Genomic DNA, 19825 nt, shown 5'->3' on the forward strand with positions numbered 1-19825 from the left:
TGTGTGTCTGTGTGTGTGTATATATACACACGTATATATACACACATATATATATAACTGAATCAATTTGCTGTACACCTGTAACTAACAACATTGTGAATTAACTATACTTCAATTAAAAGAAATGGTTAAAAAAGCCAATATAAAGTGGAAGAAAAAGCTATGAGACAGATTGTTGAGTGAAAAATAGTGTATCATAGTCAGCTCTCTACAGGAAAAGTATAACCCTATGCTCACTTCCCAATCAATGTGCTTAACAGTTTAATTAATTCCTTTATTATCCAAGTGAACCAATATTACAGAGACTGTTCCCTAAAATCATACATTAACATGCCTGAATAACTTCGGGGTTATTTTCATTCTTTTATGTTACTAATATGATTTCAAATAATTTTATAATAAATAATAGTAAATTCCAAAATAATTTTAAGTTATGTCAGTATATCATGTTGTATATACATGTTGACAAAACTTTAAACACACAGAGACACACATGCATGCACGCACACACTACGAACAGTATGGATTAAATGTTTCTTCAAGAATTTGTGCTTGCTTTGTTTTAGTTGAGCAGTCCTGAGAGTAGCCTGACACCACCTCTTTCAACTAGCCTGCATCTAGAGAGTGAGTTGGACGCATTAGCAGGCCTGGAAAACCACGTGAAAACTGAACCTACAGATGTGAATGAAAGCTGCAAACAGTCAGGGCTCAACAGCCTTGTTAATGGAAAGTCCCCAGTTCGAAGTCTCATGCACAGGTCGGCAAGGATTGGAGGAGATGGCAGCAGCAAAGATGATGACCCAAATGAAGATTGGTGTGCCGTCTGCCAAAATGGAGGGGATCTCTTGTGCTGTGAAAAATGTCCAAAGGTCTTTCATCTAACTTGTCATGTTCCAACACTTCTTAGCTTTCCAAGGTACAAGTGAAATAACTGATTTTTTGTTGTTTATTTTTATAAGCTAAAGAAGTAACAAAATTATTCAGGGCAGATAGCCTTCTTAATGACTGCCTATTACTCCATTACCTTCTAGAGAAATTAACAGCTGAATGAAGAAATGTCCAAGATCTAAGTTGTGCATTAATGTTAAAAAAAAATAGACTATTTCTTGGCCTTCCATTTATACTTAATATAAGCAAATTAGATAAACCTGTAAATTATGAGGTGCAAGAGACTAGGGTATTGAGAAACTTAGTTGATTTCCTCTTGAAGATAATTTTTTAATCTATTGCCATCAATTTTAATAGGGTCTATAATAATGGCTTTATTTATGAATAGTATTCAGTTTGAGGCAACTCTATTGGATCTTACCAAAAACTTACTTTTCTAATGTTTGAAAGCTCTTGAAAGGCACTTTAAAGGAAAAAAAACAAGTACTTTGTAAAAATACCTTTAATGTCTTGAATTTTTTGAGGAATAGCTTCATCTTGACCACTGGAAGCTGTTAGTTGGTAGTGCCTACCTGAAGCACAGTGTGCAGATTTCTCAGCTTTCTCAACTTTTCCTATTTGGAATGTCTTTTAGTCATTAACTTTGGAACGGACAGTTACTGAATTCGTTATTTAGAAGAGAAGATGGTACGGTAAAGATAAAGATTGGGGCAACATATGAGCATTGTCCTCAGACTATATGACCCCCTTGGCGGCTAAGTCTGATTTCAAGCATTAAAACATTCATTGATGAACATCCAGTGCAAGCTGATGATTCCAGCCAATACAGCAGAACAAATGTGCTGGGCTGGGTTACGATACCTGTAGTCTGGTTGTAATTCTGTAGTGAACTAACTTAATTAGCTTGGACGGTTCACTGATTTTCAGGGATTAGTTTCTGCATCTACGAGTAGTAGAGTTTGGATTAGAAGAGCTATTTTTGTTCCCTTCCATTTAACATATTTATTATGTTCGTGGTATTTCGTCTCCAATTGATTTCAGAGACCTTAAAATAGTAGAATCATACTTATTTCTTTAAGCCTTCCTTCTTCCCCTACCCTAACCCCCTGGTTTTTTAAGTGAAAGTAAACCAGTGTCCTTGGGAAAACCCAGCTTCTTTCTGCCTATAGTTGAAAGATTCACATTTTTTCTCAGATTCCTGAGAAGTAATGATTTTAGTTGATTAATGCTACCCTTTCTGAAAAATTCAGCCTTTAGTATTAGAAAAGTAGTGGATATATGAACAGTGCCAGAATATTTTTCTGAAGCATTGTAATTCTTACCTAAATCTTAGAAGGTGTAGTCCTTTGCCACAGACGTATTAAGGACCTTCTTTTTCTTTACTCTTTTAGAAAAAAACATTGGCATTTTGGTCTTAAAATTAAGGCTTTTCATATTTTTGTTTCCGTTGGATAGTAACATCTGCTGGAACGTTAGAATTTTGCCACTGAAAGCTTTCTCTCAAAGGCAGATGCTTTGGAAGGAATTGAAACTGTTGACACAGTTTTAGTATAATCCCTAGACTTAGAATATATATATGATGAGGAAGAGAAAGGGGAGAATGCATTTGAAGTAATCAAATTGGAGTTTATGGTTTGATAGAAATCCTGATACAAAAAACTATTGACTGAGCAGATTTAAAAGACTGGCCATGAAAAAGTAATTGTTATATTTTTGGCATCTTTAATACATGCCAAAACAGTACGAGATACCCGAGGGACTGTATCGTGTACTCCTTTCTTCTTCATGCATATGAGGTCACTGTCATGGTCATACTGGGGTATTGAGAATTGGTCTTATGCTGCAAGTGCTGATCATCAGCTTTGTGCTATGAAGAGACAGACCCCTTTTGAATAGAGATAGTGGGGTTATATTGCTTTCCAGAAGGTAATCAGTTGAAGAATGGAAACATTTGGGGAAGCTTTTATCACATAACTTCACTTATGAGATGTGGCAAAAATAGTACCTCTCTTTTCCACAAAAACTGGAAAGGAAAGAAAACAAAGAAACTGGAGACTTCCTCTAGGGAACTAGCTTCCTTAGAGTGGGTTTTGTTATAATTACATGGACTAATTGCCTATTTCCTTCTTTAGTGGGGACTGGATATGCACATTTTGCAGAGATATAGGGAAACCAGAAGTTGAATATGATTGTGATAATTTGCAACATAGTAAGAAGGGGAAAACTGCACAGGGGTTAAGCCCCGTGGACCAAAGGGTAAGTGTCAGATAAATTGATTTATTATTAGGGATTCTGTAGTTGTGTGGCTATACATCTTTTTTTTTTTCTTCAGTGTAATATACATATAACCTGATAAATTTCCATTTTTTAATCTCATTATCTGATAGTATGTTCATAATTTCTGAAATCTTTGTCTGTAGCCCTCAGCTCTAGGCTCTTAGATCTAGCTTCCTCATACTTAACATTTCCCAGCGAAAATCTTGATTTCTAATCCTCTCCTTCAAAAAGCAAAAGCAGGGGACTTCCCTGGTGGTGCAGTGGTTAAGAATCCACCTGCCAGTGCAGGGGACACGGGTTGAAGCCCTGGTCCGGGAAGATCCCACATGCTGTGGAGCAACTAAGCCTGTGTGCCACAACTACTGAACCTGCACTCTAGAGCCTGAGAGCGACAACTACTGAAGTCCATGTGCCTAGAGCCCTTGCTCTGCAACAAAGACATGCCACCCCAATGAGAAGCCTGTGCACCGCAGCAAAGAGTAGCCCCTGCTCGCCACAACTAGAGAAAGCCCCCGCACAGTAACAAAAACCCAATGCGGACAAAAATAAATAAATAAATAAACATATTTATTTATTTATTTATTTTTAAAAAGCAAAAGCAAGAAAATAACGACATAAAAAACTGCATCCTTCTCTCAGTAATTCCCATCATCAAATGGTACCACCGGTCATCTCTGTTGCTCAAGCCAGCAATCTGTTAGAAGAATCAGGAATGACTATAATACCATTTTCTCACTTCCCCCAACCATTACCTTCTGAGACAGACATCATAGTTTTTCATCTGCACTATTGTAATATCTCTTTGCTGAACTCCCTGATTCTACTCTTGCCCCCTTACAGTCCATTTTCTATGCAGTACATAGTGTTCTTTTTTAAATATGTAATCAAGTTTATCACTTCCTTGCTTAAAATCTTCTAATAGCGTCCCATCATATTAAGAATGAAATCCAAAATCCTCTCATCATTTCACTCAGATTTCTTTTGATCTGGTCTATAGTCTGATCTCCAAAGACAAAATATCTTTCACGTACTTCTGTGGTCATTACAGTTACGTTTGGCTTTGATCTAATGTATAAACTTGCAAAATCCATCTTCCACTATCTTTGAGGAGAAGGTATGTGTTTAGAATATACAAACGGATATTAAAAAGTTTAAGCATATAAACACTATAAATGTAAAATGCATATCAATTTACTTCTGATTGTATAATGAAATTCTAGAATTGGACTGAGAAGACACAGACAGTTTTTATTTAATTTTGAGCCTGAGCAGAATCCTTTCAAGAAAGGGAATAGCATGTATCTTGCCTGCCTCAGGGAATTAAAATGAGTAGCAACAATCATAAATTGTTGTACAAAATGCTGTATGTTGCTTTAATGACTCCTTTCTATTTGTATAAATAGTTAAGAGGTAATAGTAGATAAATTACCTGAGTTATCAGATGAGAACAAAGGCACTCTGTCTTTGATAAGTTCATTTAAAGTAGGACAGAAGATAGTCATAGTCTCAAACCTAAATAGAAAACAAGGTAGTTTTCTTTGGGTGTATATTTAGTTGGATAGCTAGTATGTAGGAGGCTTATCTTCAGTTTGTTGTAATAATGCTTTGTACTGATAAAGTTCTTATTCTTAAGAATATCTTTTTAGAGGGAAAACATTTCATGGGTTTTCCTTTCTTTTCTTGGGCCAGAAGTGTGAACGTCTTCTGCTTTACCTCTATTGCCATGAATTAAGTATTGAATTCCAGGAGCCAGTTCCTGCTTCGGTGAGTTGTTTACCTTAGTACCTTCCTGTTGAAGAAGTTTTAGTATAATACTTAAGGGTATGGGCTCTGGCCTTAGACTGCTAATGGTAAAACTCAGGCTTGAATAATCTCAACCAAGGTGCTCAAATTCTCTTTTCTAATACTGTTTCTTCCCTCATTGGGTTATTTCAAGGATTCTTCTGTACAATAACCTGTGTAAAATATGTTAGCATAGTACCTGATAAAATTTCTGAGTAATAAGAAGTACTTGTGATGTTATTAGGGCTAAATGGCTATGAGATTCACTTGTTAAAATTGCAGTTTGTTTTTAAAGACCGTTGCTGTGATAAAAACTTAATGAATTTAATTTCCACTTCTTTTATTGGGTTGGCCAAAAAGTTCGTTTGGGTTTTTCCATAAGCTGTTACTTTTAAAATGGACATAAAGGATACAGGTACAGGTATAATGGAAAGAGTCTTGAACTAGGAATCAGAAGACTTAACTTTTCCTAGTTCTGCCGTTAACCAGCCTTATAACTGGGGAAATTACATAATTTTCTGCCTCTACTTTTTTTTTTTTTTTTTTTTTTTGTGGTACGCGGGCCCCTCACTGTTGTGGCCTCTCCCGTTGCGGAGCACAGGCTCTGGACGTGCAGGCTTAGTGGCCATGGCTCACAGGCCCAGCCGCTCTGCGGCATGTGGGATCTTCCCGGACTGGGGCACGAATCCGTGTCCCCTGCATCGGCAGGCGGACTCTCAACCACTGCGCCACCAGGGAAGCCCTGCCTCTACTTTTTTAGCTGTACAGTGGGAATATTGAACTAAATTATTTCTAAGGTTCCAGTTCTATGATTGATTCTAGGATCTGTATCTTAGGGAGAAAATAACTCTATCTAAGTACTAATTTGAACAAAAGTGTAAAGTTGAACCTTGCACACTGGTTCTGCTTCATAAGCCCTCTTTTATGAACATTCAAGATTAAGAGAAGACTGTGGGAAAATTTGCAAGCCAGTGCCCTTTGTTTATCTTACAGGAGATTTTTGTAAGGAGTAAAGGCTCTAAAATTCCATAGTAAAAGGAATATCAGGGATGCTCAGTGCCTTATAAATGGTATAAGAATATGCAACATATATTTACTTGCCGTCAGTTGTTGAATTAAGATAATATTGGATACCAGGCCTGTTACAGAGGATTGAATAGTAATTTGTTTACTGGGTAGGCTCCGGAATGGATTTTAAAGTACAAAAGGTCTAGATACAAGGAAGATGTTTTGTTCAGATAGTAATCATCTGATACCAGGAAGTCTGTCTGTTCTTCAAGTTTAGGGACTTTACAGTAGAAGATTACTTTCCAGTGTTTTCTTTTCATGAACTATTTAAATAGTTTCTCCATGTTCAGTTATTTTGCAAGGATACAAATTTTTGGCCAAGAGTTGCAGCCAGAACTCCCAAGTATAATCCTAAATGATTAATAAAAATTTATCTTGTGTTACTACAGTCTTTTCCCCTCTATTGCTATGTCCAGAGTTCTCTGTGATACAAGGTTTTATCCTCTAAAAGATACCCTATTCTAATAATAACAATACATTTTGTAATCTTTTTCCCTTTTTAAAAAAAAACAGGAGTCATACAATTCTGATGGGCTAGATTTGTCCTTAACACTAGTGGTTGGCTACCCTTGCTGATTGCTTTTTTCCCAAATTTTCTTATTAAAGATAGAACTTTGGGTCCTTCACTAACCGTGGACACTGCCACATATTCTGAATATGATTTGATTTTCATGATGTGCATGTGACAGAAGATTTAAAGTACAATTCATTAGACTCAAAATTTGCATGCAGCTGGCTCGATCAACACATGTTTTTCTCTAAAATTAATATGCTTTGCATTTTCAAATTAAACACTTCGGCATTTTTTGAGAATCCTTATCTATCCTTATTTGTTTCTTTAGATACCAAACTACTATAAAATTATAAAGAAACCTATGGATTTATCCACCGTGAAAAAGAAGCTTCAGAAAAAACATTCCCAACACTACCAAATCCCAGATGACTTTGTGGCTGATGTTCGTTTGATCTTCAAGAACTGTGAAAGGTTTAATGAAGTATGTTAGCTTCCAAACTATAGAGTCTTGGATTAGTAGTTTTTGTTTGTTTGCTTACTTGGTTATTGGATTTTGTTTTTCCTGCCAAGAGATTTTTCTGAGTTGATTTCTAAAATTTATTCTTCAGTTCTGTCAAAAGTAAAATTTGATTGCATCCACAGCTCCAAAGAAGAAAGTTTACTGTGTATAATTTGAAGTATATACTTAAATATAATGTATTAAATTAAGAATATTATTGGATATCCCTTTCTGTACATGTTGAGAGTTAAGTATAGAAGATAGTCTGTAGTTAAGTATATTTTGTGGGAAATGATTACAGACAAGCCTACATTTGGGGTACATTTAGGAAAGGCATTTGTACCAGTGTCCTTAGATTTTGTTATTGACCATATAAATATAGAACCTTAAAACTATAAACTCACGTGGCTCATCTTGAATAGTAGCCCAGAGTGTATAATTTTGAGTTATCTGATCTCAGTGTGACTTTCATTAACTTTGGTTATGTATTATTTTGAGAATAAAGATGAGCTATCCATACCTTGAGAAGAAATCTGATAGATATTTACCTCCTTCAAGGAAATTTTTGTTATCTTTGGGAAGCTCAAGTCTCTTATTGTTCAGGAATATTTTCATTATTGTAAGAGAAGAAAATGGATGAGACTCCACAAAATCTTCAAAAAGATTACTACTAAAATCTTTATTGCTGATAAAATTTGGGTGCCATATGAATGTTATTAAAAAATCAAATTGAATCATTTAAAGTGTACTCATAGTTTCCCCTGGAAGCATCTAGGTGACTTTTTAAAATAAAAAATTTTTTCTTATTAGGTGACAAGTTCTGGTCACCTTTATAGCAATGTGCCACAGAGAATATAGTAAAACCTCACTCACTTGAAGGTAAATTAATACAGTCCCAAGTTTCTTGTGTTATTTTCTAATTCAGTTAGATTATTTTCAAATAAGTATACTTTCATGAACCATAGCTAACATTTGCCAGGAAGAAGACTCATTTTATCTGCTTTAATAATAGTTAACTAAATTATGATTAACAAATTGCCATACAGATAGAATTCTGACTTAGTGGTTGTTGAAAGTTTGGCAGTTTTTAAAATATATTTCTTATATCATTTTTTTCACAAATATTTTTCTCTTAAATATATTGATGTATTCAAACCAACTCCTACTCAGGTTGACCTCACTAATTCAGAATTTGAGACAATTTTGCAGTAGCTTTAGTAATAGCTTTGTTAAGAAAGGGGGTCCATGTTCTGTATAATTTTAGAAAGCACTTGATCTGGTCATAGCAATTTGTTCCTCCTAGTATGGCTGACTTTCGTCGCCAATCCTATGCAGTCTTATAACTTTAGAAAGGATTATAATTTCCCTTTTTTTTTTTGACTCTGGTATCCTTTTTAGATGATGAAAGTTGTTCAAGTTTATGCAGAAACACAAGAGATTAATTTGAAGGTAAGCTTTTCAGACCATGCAAACTTGGTGAAGGAATATGCATTACCAATAGGTGAATATTCCTATCTTTTGCTTGCAGGCTGATTCAGAAGTAGCTCAGGCAGGGAAAGCAGTTGCATTGTACTTTGAAGATAAACTCACAGAGATCTACTCAGACAGGACCTTCGCACCTTTGCCAGAGTTTGAGCAGGAAGAGGATGATGGTGAGGTAACTGAGGACTCTGATGAAGACTTTATACAGCCCCGCAGAAAACGCCTAAAGTCAGATGAGAGACCAGTACATATAAAGTAAAATGACATGAACTTAAATCAATTGTTTAAAAAAAGAAAAGAATGAAAAACTTTTATTTAAGTGTTGCTGGAATATCCTGCCTACAGTGGGCACCTCCTTGAAGAAGCTGATAGCTTTTACACAGTATTAGATTGAAATAATGGACAGAAAACACATTCTTGTCAAGAAAGGGGGGAAGGACTCTATTTGCAACTTTAAAAGTAAAAACAAAAGCGAAAGTAAAATGATTTGAAGATTTCTGTTACCACAGAGAATGGTTCTGATTTTTAGAATGGGCAGATGTTGATGATCACTTGGTATTGATTGGTGCAGATACTGAGTGTTCAAGTACTTAAGGGTCATGTCACTGGTTAAATTGTCTCTTTGGAGTAGAGTGCACAATTATTAAACCCACTTTTATGCCTCCCCCTCCACACATATACATACTGGCTTATTTTCTAGTTAAAAATCAAAGTTGCTCAGATTCCACTTTGATGTCAGTGCAGATGTGCATTGCATCATGCTGTTATATTTTCTCTCATTTTGATGCTGTTGGGCCTTAGTTTTATATTGGTTTAAAGAACTCAACAATAGTTTATTTTCTGTTCATACTTAAGAGCCTAGGAAACATGACCATTGATCATCATTTAATCAACTTTAATGTTCTACTGAAATAAATATGGTAACCTTTCAGTAGCAGATCATTTACAGTAGTCATTTCCAGAAGACACTTCCACAGAATTGCACTTCCAAATCAAATCATCTGATCATAGTTATTCCCGTGAAAGGTAGAATGTTTGTTTGAAAATTAATCTAGTTTTCTGTACATTTAAAATTTGATTGCGAAGGTGACAGCTGGCTCTTATCCAGTCTTCCTTCATATCAGTTTTCTGATAGACCACTATTGGCAAACAGTAATCTGTCAACTACCAAATGTGTAAAATTTTCTGTATTTCACTTTGTCTTATTTGTAAATAGTGAACTAAAACTTCTGGCAGATCAGCAACATTTGCTGAGCCTGTTTTTTAAGCTAATATGTATTCTTACTAATGTTCCTATCAAGAATGGATTTGTAATATATGCTGTCTATTTCTAATGTTCACATTCATATTTTGAGGTTCTATCTTATTTTAATAGAGAACAGACTTCTCAGAAAATCTTCAGAAGCAGCTTATTATTAAAATATCAAAATATTGAAATAAACCCGGTGGGGTTAGAGTACTCATCCGTCCACCAAGTGGGACATTTGCATGGACTGGGGGCTTAAAGGACGTAGAAGAGACCTGTAAGTATATCCTGAAAATGAGCCAATCAATCCCCACTTGAATGGTTACTGGAGGAAACCCACCTTTACTACTCTGATTTTAGCACCCGAGGCAGATAAACCACCTTGGCTCTGTTTCATTTTTCTTCTCTTCATTTGTGATGCTCAGATCCAAGATGCGTGTTCTAGGCTGTGTACAGGCTTCTCTTTTGTTGAGTTAAAAATTTTAGTCCTACTTTTGTATGGACATGTTAGAATGTAAAGTGACCAAAATAGAAGACTTTCCATTAGATATTTTTCAGACATCAGCAGATTTGTGGCAAATCATTTGCCTTTTTAAAAATTCAGCTTGAACAGTTCAGACAGTAGACTACTCAGAAAAAATTATTTGACATAATTGTCTAAGAGGTAAATATTTTTTAGTGCGTATTGAATCAAATAAAGTGCTCTAAAGAAGTTATTATACAAATTTCTTTGGGTTGTTTTTCTTTTCTTAACAAGTGGTGGGGGTAAAAATGAATATGATTCAAGCCTTCTGATGGTATATTGGTTTTATTATTGCTACTGACTTCATTCTGTGGCTTTCTTTTAGCTTCTTTTTCAGTTTCTTTATAAGTTAAACTTCAAAACATATACCAAACTTTTATCATTTTACTCAAATTTTAAGTTCTTTAAGAACAGGTTTCTTATAAAAAGGAGAAAATTGTTTTAAAATGCCTTTATGTGTGCATTTTCCTCTTTCCCACAACATTCATGATTTCAGTTTATCAGGAGACTTACCGAAGGGCACATTTTTGGAAAGTGATGAGTAACAGTATAACTTCATTTTGCCAAGCCACTGAGTTCTAATATTTTATGCTTGCTCTTCATATGAATACTTTTCACGAGTCTTAGATAATAGGTTCTACCAACGGGGACAGAAACAAAAATTTTAAGTAAATATTTATTTCTTGATATTTGGGGCCTTAAAAGGTAATGTGTTTCATTCAAAACATTTCCATGTTAGATGGCGTTTTTGTTTTCTTTTAATTTAAGATTAGTTCTTAAAAAGCTACTTATTGCCAGCATTTAACAGGCTTCATTTCTCTTAACAGAAGGTAGTTCATACGGCTGAGGAATTACTATTAAATTATATAGCTAGCAACAAACCACGTTTAAGTGAAGGTATTCACTTTAGATTTCATTAAAGCTTTTTTCTTGCACATTTATCATTGTGTTTCTAAGCTGATTTGTTCAGCACTAATATGACTGTAAAAAAATACAAAAATTTAAATTGGTATTCAGATATCTTACATGTTTTCCTACTCATTTATGTTTTAAAAAGACAAATATTGATCCCTGAAGGTGTTTGTTTTGATACTCCCTTACATTTGTATTCTTTGTTAAAAGGCAGTATTTTTGATTTGTAGATGTTAAATGTTTCCTTAAAAGCTTGCAAACTTTCACCACACTTCATTTTTCATTTTCACTAAGAACAAAGTGTTCCTCAGTCTGTTCCTCTGGCTTAAATTTGTCTTTTTGTAGCACTGAGTGAAGGAATTGCTTTGCAACGTGAAGTATGTATGTGTTCCAAAGTATGGTTAAATTGTAGGTCATGCGCTATATTGAAACATCAAATCATTACCACAGAGAAAGGTTAAGGCATTGAATCCACTGTTGAAATTATTCTTTTTGGAATCAACAAGGTACTTTCTGACTTCTATTCTTATATAAGGGAATTTTAAATAAATTTTAAAGTTAGTTAATTCTAATTTTTTGTTATAACACTTTGAGGTTTTTAGTTAATCCAAAGAAATAATGCTTTTAAATACAAGCAAAAGGTTTATGGTGTGCAAATTATAGATTTACCAATTACCTCAGCAGGTATCCTGCCATGTAACTATTAGTGATTAGTTTTAATAAGCCAGTAGACTTAGGTTTTCTGACTATGCTCCTGGGTTGTGGCCTACCATACATTATTAAACAGTCTCTTAGTAGTCAAAATGGGAGTAAATGCTGTGGCCCCCTCTCTCTTGGCCTTTTAAAGTCCTTTACCCATGCTCACTCACATACAACACATGAAGTATAAAAATCTCATTTCTTGAGGTCAGCACTGCTTATTTGCATACTTAACTTTGGATCAGTGAGTAGTTTTATAAAATCCAACCTTCCCAACTTCCCTAATTAAAACAATCAAGTTCTTAATTCATACCATGAATTCTTATACCATCTATATTAATAATCTGCTGGAGGTGATCCAAGGTTTAGTGTATTGTAGCTTGATCATATACCAGACCTGGATGTTTTATTTCTCTCACAGTTATCTCCTCCTTGATAAAGCAATAACACTGCTTTAAGTCTGTTGCCTAATAGCATGTCATAATCCTCTCCTGGATGGTGATTTTATAGGAAAGTTTGTATGCATATCACCCAGTCTATCTTTTAAAAATTAAGGAATTAAATGTATGCTGGAGCTAATGACAATATATTGTGGCATTTTATTTTAAAAATTGGGGAAAGTTGCATATTTTTTTAAAAGTAGGCATTTGAGTAAAAGAATTGAAGGTACTTTTTTAAGAAAAAAATTTATATGCCACAGTTTACATAGACCTTTCAGATTTCAACATGTACTCTTGGATATAATGGTTTGTTTTATTTGGTCAAAATGCATGTATAGCATTTCTTCCATTTAGTTCCTTGTGTTTGCCTTCGTGGTCTTTTATATATTTTTTATTGTATCTGAGAAACAAAATTATCTTTGAAAATAAGTCAATTTGGATATATTTGTTATGATCAAACTACAAAATGTACAAAATTAAGTTTAGCCCTTTTCTAGAAAGCAAGTGATCTTTAAAATTAAAAATACTGTTCTTTTAAATTCACCAAATTTGTATGTGGGAAGGCACTGAAATGATTTTGTAAGTGCCACTGCAGTACTCCCTTTCAAGTGTGGCCTAAATTTCAATCTTAAGAACGAAATGCATGTCTGCTCCTGGTCTGAAAAATGTAGGTATTAACTATGTTTTAAATCACAGTGAAACATGTATATAAGCCTATAACAAAAAGATTTGTGCAATCTGAAAGCCTGTTGATTTTCTATGTAGACATACCTACACACGAAAGGGTTAAATTCACATCCTTACTAGTTCCTTGCTTCCAGTATTTCAACTCTTCTCCCCTCATTATTATTATTACTAATATTACAATTACTATTATTTTTGCACATAGTTAACTACCCGTCAATATGATTCTGAAAGAAAAAGTGCTGTTTCTGTGGTATTGTATTCTCTAAATCATCATATTTAATTTTTTTAAACAAGGTTGCAGTTTCTAATTGTTCCGTTCCTGTGTTTTTTGCTGGTGTGTAATAAAAGCAAGATTTTCTTTTCATGGTTATTTAATACATTAGCTACCTGTAAATATTTCTTGTTATAATGCTCTGGAATGTGTTGTAGAAGTTGTATTAGATTAGTTTAAAGCTTTGTTTGAAAGCCACATTGTTTTGGTTATTTCTATTAAATTAGAAAATTGAAAAATTTTTCAAATGAATTTCTTTTTTTTTCTTCCTCTTTGAGTTGAGACTTAATCATTTAAATTTATTTTTAAAATTTATACTCTGTGCAGGGCACTGGAGATATTGTCATGAACAAGATAAAATACAGTCCCTTCCCTCACGTGTTTAGACTCTGTTGGAGAATGATGAGTGCTATGGTAGGGATTAACACATAGGAAAGGATCTAACCCCAAATTTTGTTGGTCAGGGAAGCAATCTCTCTCACTCATAAAAGATAGGACCAGGTAAAAGAGAAAAGGAAAAAAGAATAAATATACAGAAGCCTAAAAATGAAAGAGAACATCTATGTATTCCAGGACCTGAAAAGTTCAGTTTGGCTGGAATAGAGTCTGGAATAGAATGTAAGTTGGAGTAGTAAAATACTAAGCTGGAGAAATGAGCAGGGTCCTTTTCAAGCAGAGGGGTTTGAAAGTCATGTTAAAGGGTTTGGGGCTTTCACTGAGGGCATCAAGGAGCCCCTGAAGAAGATTAAGCACGATGGGACTTGGTGAGTTGATATAATCAGGTGTGCCTTTTTGAAAGATCATTTTAATTATGAAGAATGAGTTATGAGGAGATTGGTAGTGGAGAGACAATTGTAGGCTCTGAGTAATCTAGGTGAGCAGTAAACTAGCTGTCTGGCAGTGGAGATGGAAAATAGCAGTCAAATTTTAGAGATTTTAAAAAGTGAAATAGACCAATAACTGAGGCCACGCAGTTGCCTACGGCGTATTTTATGTGGTACCTATTAAAATAGTAAAGGGGGAGAAAAGAAAAGGGGGTTTGTTGAGTTTAAGGTACCTCTGGAAAATTAAGGTGCAGGTAGGTGTCCATAGTTCTGGTGCTAACAAAAAATCCTTGGGCTGCAGATAGAACCTGTAAGATACATCAGGAATCATGTCTGTTTTATTCATCACTGAATGCCTAGCACACGGTAGGCATGCTAGCACACAGTAGGCATTCAGTAAACAAATGTCAGAGTTGAGTCACTTGCATAATAGTTGGTAACTGAAACAATGTAAGTGTATGGTATTGCCTAGGAAATTTATACAATAAGGGTAGAATACTTAATGATAGCAGAGGCAACAACATTTAAGGATTAGGAAAAAAGACTCCACAAGTACACTATGGATTAGTCATGGAAGAAAGCCAGGAGAGCTATAATGGAAGACAAAAGAAAAAGGTGGCAAGAAGGGGTATGAAGTATCAGTGATAAAATGTTGGAGCAAGAGATGAAGTAATGCTAAAGTGGCTATTGAATTTAGGAATGCAGAAGCCATAGATGACCTTGGTAAGACCTGCTCCAGTTTGAGCAATAACAGGAGTTCAGTGGGTTAGATTAATGACTGAGTGTAGACTGTTCTTTCAAAAAATATGGCTTTGGTTTTTCTTTAGGTTATACAGAGCTTATGGCCATGAATAATCAAGTAAAATATCAGAATGAAACTTCCAAATTATCATCTTTCTAGATGCATTTCGTGTAGTGGAAAAAGCATGGATTTTGGCCATTGGGGAGACTTTGGTTTAAACCTTTTGAAGTGATAGATTTACTGATCTGTGTGAACCCAAAGTTTTACTTTATTTGTGTTGTGAAATGGAGATAGTCATATGCAGCTCATGGAATTACTATGGACACAAGATCCTTTGTAGCCACAGGGTTGACACATAGTAAGTTCTCAACAAGCATATAGCTTCCTGTTTCTTCTTCCTGCTATTGGGATGAAAAGGGGGAAGGTTAGAAATGTAATTTCTCCCTTTTTACTGATGAAACAAGAAGAGACTTCAGTACAGGACCCCAAGGCTTTTCAATCTATCCTCAACTCTTAAATAGTTAAATTTGTCCTTCACTAATTTGATTGGTCCTTAGACTTCTAGATCTCAGCATATACCCATATTTTGCTCTAAATTTTTAGGAAATAAAAAATGCAAAAAATGAATTGGTAGGATACAGTACCTAATGCCAGGTTTTGTCTCAAGCTTCCCCTTTTCATATTACTTGGGCTCAGGTGGTGGTAAATATATCACTGTTCTTTCATTTACAAATATGTTACTGTTGTTGATTTGGAAAGGCAATACATAGGGACATCAGTTTCTGACAGTATGGCAGACTGCATGCCCTGAGGAACTCTGATGGTTCAAACATCTGAAATGCTGGGTAAGATTAACTTAAAAACAAACAAAAACCTTCTTTAAAAGCATTGCTGAGTCAGGAAAGAAGAAAGATGCTCAAAGCTCCACCCTATCACCTGTAGCATTTTTGCCAAAAGTATTTGACCTGAATCTAATCATGTGAAATAGACAAAAGTGGAATATAGGACATTTACAGAGATGCCTGATGTGAATTATTAAAGTAACTGCTGTGTAAAACAGGTATGGAGACTATTCTAGATCAAACAGTGACATGAAATGCATGAACTGTGATTTGATCTTGAATTAAATAATCCCCGCCATTAAAGACATTTTAGGCACAGCTGTGGAAATTTGTATATGAACTCTTAAATGATATGGAATGTTTAATTTCCTTAGGTGTGATCATGGATTTGTGCTTATATTGGAAATCTTCTTAGGAGATGGCATGCTGTAATATGTAGGGATGAAGTATTTTATTATTGTAAATGGTTAGGCAAAATGTTTGTGTGTATGATAATGCAAATGTGGTGGAATAACAACTGCTGAAATCAGTTAAGGGTAGATGGATGCATATTGTATTGTTTCAAACTTCTGGAGACTTGAAATTTTTCAAAATAAATTAATTTGGGGTGGGGGGGGACAAAAAGCATGAATCTAGAGAAGTAAGCATTAAAGAAGACAACTGCTCCAGGTGTCCTGAGGACTTTGGAATGAGCCAAACTTTAAAATGGTGACAAAGCATAGGGCCTACATAAGTGTGAAGTCTGAGTGAGATACTCTTCCAAAACCTGGGACCTCAAAATATGATATACTCAGTGAAGGAATGAAGCAGGATAGCCTACCTCAGAGAGAGAACTGGGTGGAGGGAAGACAAAAAATCTTCCCTGAGAATTTGAACCCACAAACCAACACAGACTCATACTTTACTTTTATTTTTTTGCGGTACACGGGCCTCTCACTGTTGTGGCCTCTCCCATTGTGGAGCATGGGCTTCGGATGCGCAGGCTCAGCGGCCATGGCTCACGGGCCTAACCGCTCCGCGGCATGTGGAATCTCCTCGGACCGGGGCACGAACCTGTGTCTCCTGCATCGGCAGGCGGACTCTCAACCACTGCGCCACCAGGGAAGCCCCAGACTCATACTTTTATGGAGTCAGAAAAATTAAAGTTGTTTCAGGTTAGAAGTGGTTTCAGACACTTAACAGATTTAATGTTAATACTGTCTTACAGAAAGCACTTTAGACCCAATCTCAAATAATTGTCATAGGTAGTGTTCTAATAGTCTTGGACTCATATTCAGAGTCACAAAAATGAGAAATTATTTTTTAAAAATCAGGAGAAACAGTAGGTTTTGACCTCTAATGATGGCAGATATTGAAATTATTGGATGAGTGTGTTCAAAGACATTTTAAAAAACATATCTAAAATTTGGATGGTGTTGTAGTATATTTTGGTTATGTTAGTGGTACAAAAAAATGGTGTATCCTTCAATACTTAATGGCTTAGATTCATTGAAATACAATACAGGGAAAAGAAGAGAACATCAACAAATTGAGAAGGAACAAGAGTATTAAAAATGGTGGAGGTGGGGGATAACAAGAGCGCATGAGAAGGAAAATGATCAGTAAGACTGAAACAGTAAAACATTTGGACACAAAAAACCACAGATAAAAGACCAAGATGCAATTATACAGAATGCAGTGCATTACAGAGACAGAGGGTGTGAAGGAGAGGTTAAAGGACATCAAGAACATGTGGAGAAGGTCAGTGAACATCTAATAGTGTATGAGAAGGAGGTGATAGAATGGTTATGGATAACATTTGAAGGTATTTTGGCTGAGAATTTAAAATTTTGATTAAAGTCAAACATCCTCAAATTTGTGGAGTCTGGGAAATAAGTCAATAGCTAGATCTACTGAGCTAAGTTCTGGAAGATAAAGTCTAGAACCTACAAAAGTGAGAAGTCAGAGCAATACCCTTATGAAGCAAACCACCAAAATAGAGGGTCTTAAAAGAGCAAGAGAAGACCTTACCTAGAAGTAACAGTAATTAGTCCTTACAGGTGCTTAAGAACAACAGTAAAAACCAGAAGACAGTGGAATAATATTTTAGATACTGAGAGGAAGCTGTTAGCCTAGAATTCTGTACCCAACAAAACTATCAAGAAAAAAGGGAAGGACGTTTTAGCTAAAAAGAGCTTACTACCAATATATCTTCATTAAATGAATGTCTTAAGTGTTTACTCTAAGAAAAGCAGAAAGAAGATCTAAGACACAAGAAGGAATAGTGAGCAAAGAAAATGGTTAATGAGGGTAAAGTAAACTTTATAAAACAATATTGATGTCAAGTTTTGCAAGTTAAAAGAAGAACTGAATGATTGACAGCATGAGGAACTCTACTTCCTCGCTCCCTGGAAACTGGCAAAAAAAAAACCCTGTTTTTAAAATACTTATTTCATTTCTGGCTTTGTCTGGTCTTAGTTGTGGCACACAGGATCTTTCATTGTGGTGCACAGGCTCCAGAGCACGAGGGTTCTGTAGTGGTGTGTGGGCTTCATGACGTATGGGCTCTGTAGTTGCAGCATGCAGGCTCTCTAGCTCAGTAGCTGTGGCCTGTGGGCTTAGTTGCCCTGCAGCATGTGGGATCTTAGTTCCCGACCAGGGATCAAACCCACATCCCCTGCATTGGAAGACAGATTCTTAACCACTGGACCAGGCAAGTCCCCCAAAATTATTAACAAAATAAAACACATAAAGCCTCTGAAGATGGTCCTATGTGTGAACAGCAGGTGAAGAAACATCTCTTCAAGAAAACCTATGAAAATTCTGTTGGAATGTTTAGAATCTGTAATAGTTGAACCAAGACCCCCACCCCTTTGTCCCCTCTGTGACATATCAGCTCTTTGCTGCAGCGAAAAACACAGGCTTCCTCTCCCTCAGCTCCCAATTGGAAGGCTCTCTACCTGGGAAAAGCAGGATATCAGTCTTCCTCATCCTGCCCCCAGCTACCTGTTGCTGAGGTTAAGTCTTGAGTGTGGCTGAGAAGCGGGAGCTCCCTTCTTCTATTCAGTCTGCACTCAGAGAATGGAGGCTCCACCTTGAGTGTGGCATGCTTAGAATACTGGGACACTGATCACCTCTGCCCTGGCTCCTGAAGTGGTGGTTCCATGCCAGGAGAGACAAGCTGAGGCCTCAGACTGCATTCCCACTTCCACCACTGAGCTTCTGGAGTAGGGGTGTCACTCAGAAGTTTGACATTGTTCAAGCTATGCGTGGACTAGAGATTGGACTGTGCTTGGCTTAGAGATTTTACCTTGGAGAAGCAGTTTATGAAACCAATATCTCCTAATCTCTGCTGAAAGAAGACTTGATTTGCAACAGAGCATCAATAACTTCAAATGTGAGAGCACAACACTAGAGGTTGTAGCAAAAAGCAACTGAGAATAAATTCAAAATACAGTCTAAACTGTAGGTAAACTAGTTTGCAGGAGAAAACCATGGAATTAGGCAGCTTGAAGGAGCCATCGTGAGATAAGTTTCAAACATCTCTATGCCTTTAAAGGAGACAATATGATTGGATTTGTTTATAGAGCATTTAATGCCCCACAACATTGTTGAGAACAATACAGCAGCTGGCAGTTATGGGAGTTTAACAGCTGGGCATGGTCAAAGAAACAAGGGAGCCCTACCAAACCCCAAGGAAAATGTGATTATATCCAAATCTGTGCCTTCTTGAGGAGATACATCAAAAGCTTAATGCCGGGAGAGGGGAGGGAGTACATTTCACTAAAAATGCAGCCAGTCACTAAACAAATAACAATCCCTGGGGATGAGGGAGGGGAAGGACCCATTGCTACAATATATTATCTAAAATCTTCTGTCCCTGACAAATAATAATTATGCAAAGAAATAGGAAAGTATAACTCATACACTGGAAATAAAGCAGGCAACAGAAACTGCCTGTGAGAGTGACAAGGTGTTGGATTTATAAGAGACACTTCAAAGTAGAACTAAAGGAAACCATGGTTAAAAAGTAAACGAAAATATGATGACCATGTCACATCGAATGGAGAATATCAATAAGGAGACATATCAATAAGGAGACAAAAAGAACCAAATGGAAATTCTGGAGTTGCAAAGTACAATTTTAAAA

The 19825-nt window shown here is 35.8% G+C and overlaps 1 protein-coding gene across 18 annotated transcripts in view; it reads left to right on the forward strand.

The window, feature by feature from the left end:
* TRIM33 (tripartite motif containing 33) overlaps positions 1-19825 on the forward strand; it is a 181661-nt gene that overhangs the window by 126803 nt on the left and 35033 nt on the right. For 4 of the 18 annotated variants that reach the window (XR_009538828.1, XR_009538830.1, XR_009538827.1 and 1 more), the window contains exons 15-21: positions 567-916; positions 3021-3144; positions 4855-4929; positions 6858-7010; positions 8427-8477; positions 8557-8685; positions 9886-10033. Coding sequence is in view for 11 of the 18 variants with exons in the window: in XM_060139271.1 (XP_059995254.1) it covers positions 567-916; positions 3021-3144; positions 4855-4929; positions 6858-7010; positions 8427-8477; positions 8557-8765; positions 9886-10015 (1092 nt within the window). In the remaining 7 variants the exon portion in view is untranslated. Of the gene's footprint in view, positions 1-566; positions 917-3020; positions 3145-4854; positions 4930-6857; positions 7011-8426; positions 8478-8556; positions 10593-19825 lie in introns of those variants that run through there. The other 14 variants (XM_060139271.1, XM_060139273.1, XM_060139270.1 and 11 more) reach the window with 9 other exon arrangements.

Source organism: Lagenorhynchus albirostris, chromosome 2 (genome assembly GCF_949774975.1).
Source record: "Lagenorhynchus albirostris chromosome 2, mLagAlb1.1, whole genome shotgun sequence".
In the NCBI taxonomy this organism is placed as follows: Eukaryota; Metazoa; Chordata; class Mammalia; order Artiodactyla; family Delphinidae; genus Lagenorhynchus; species Lagenorhynchus albirostris.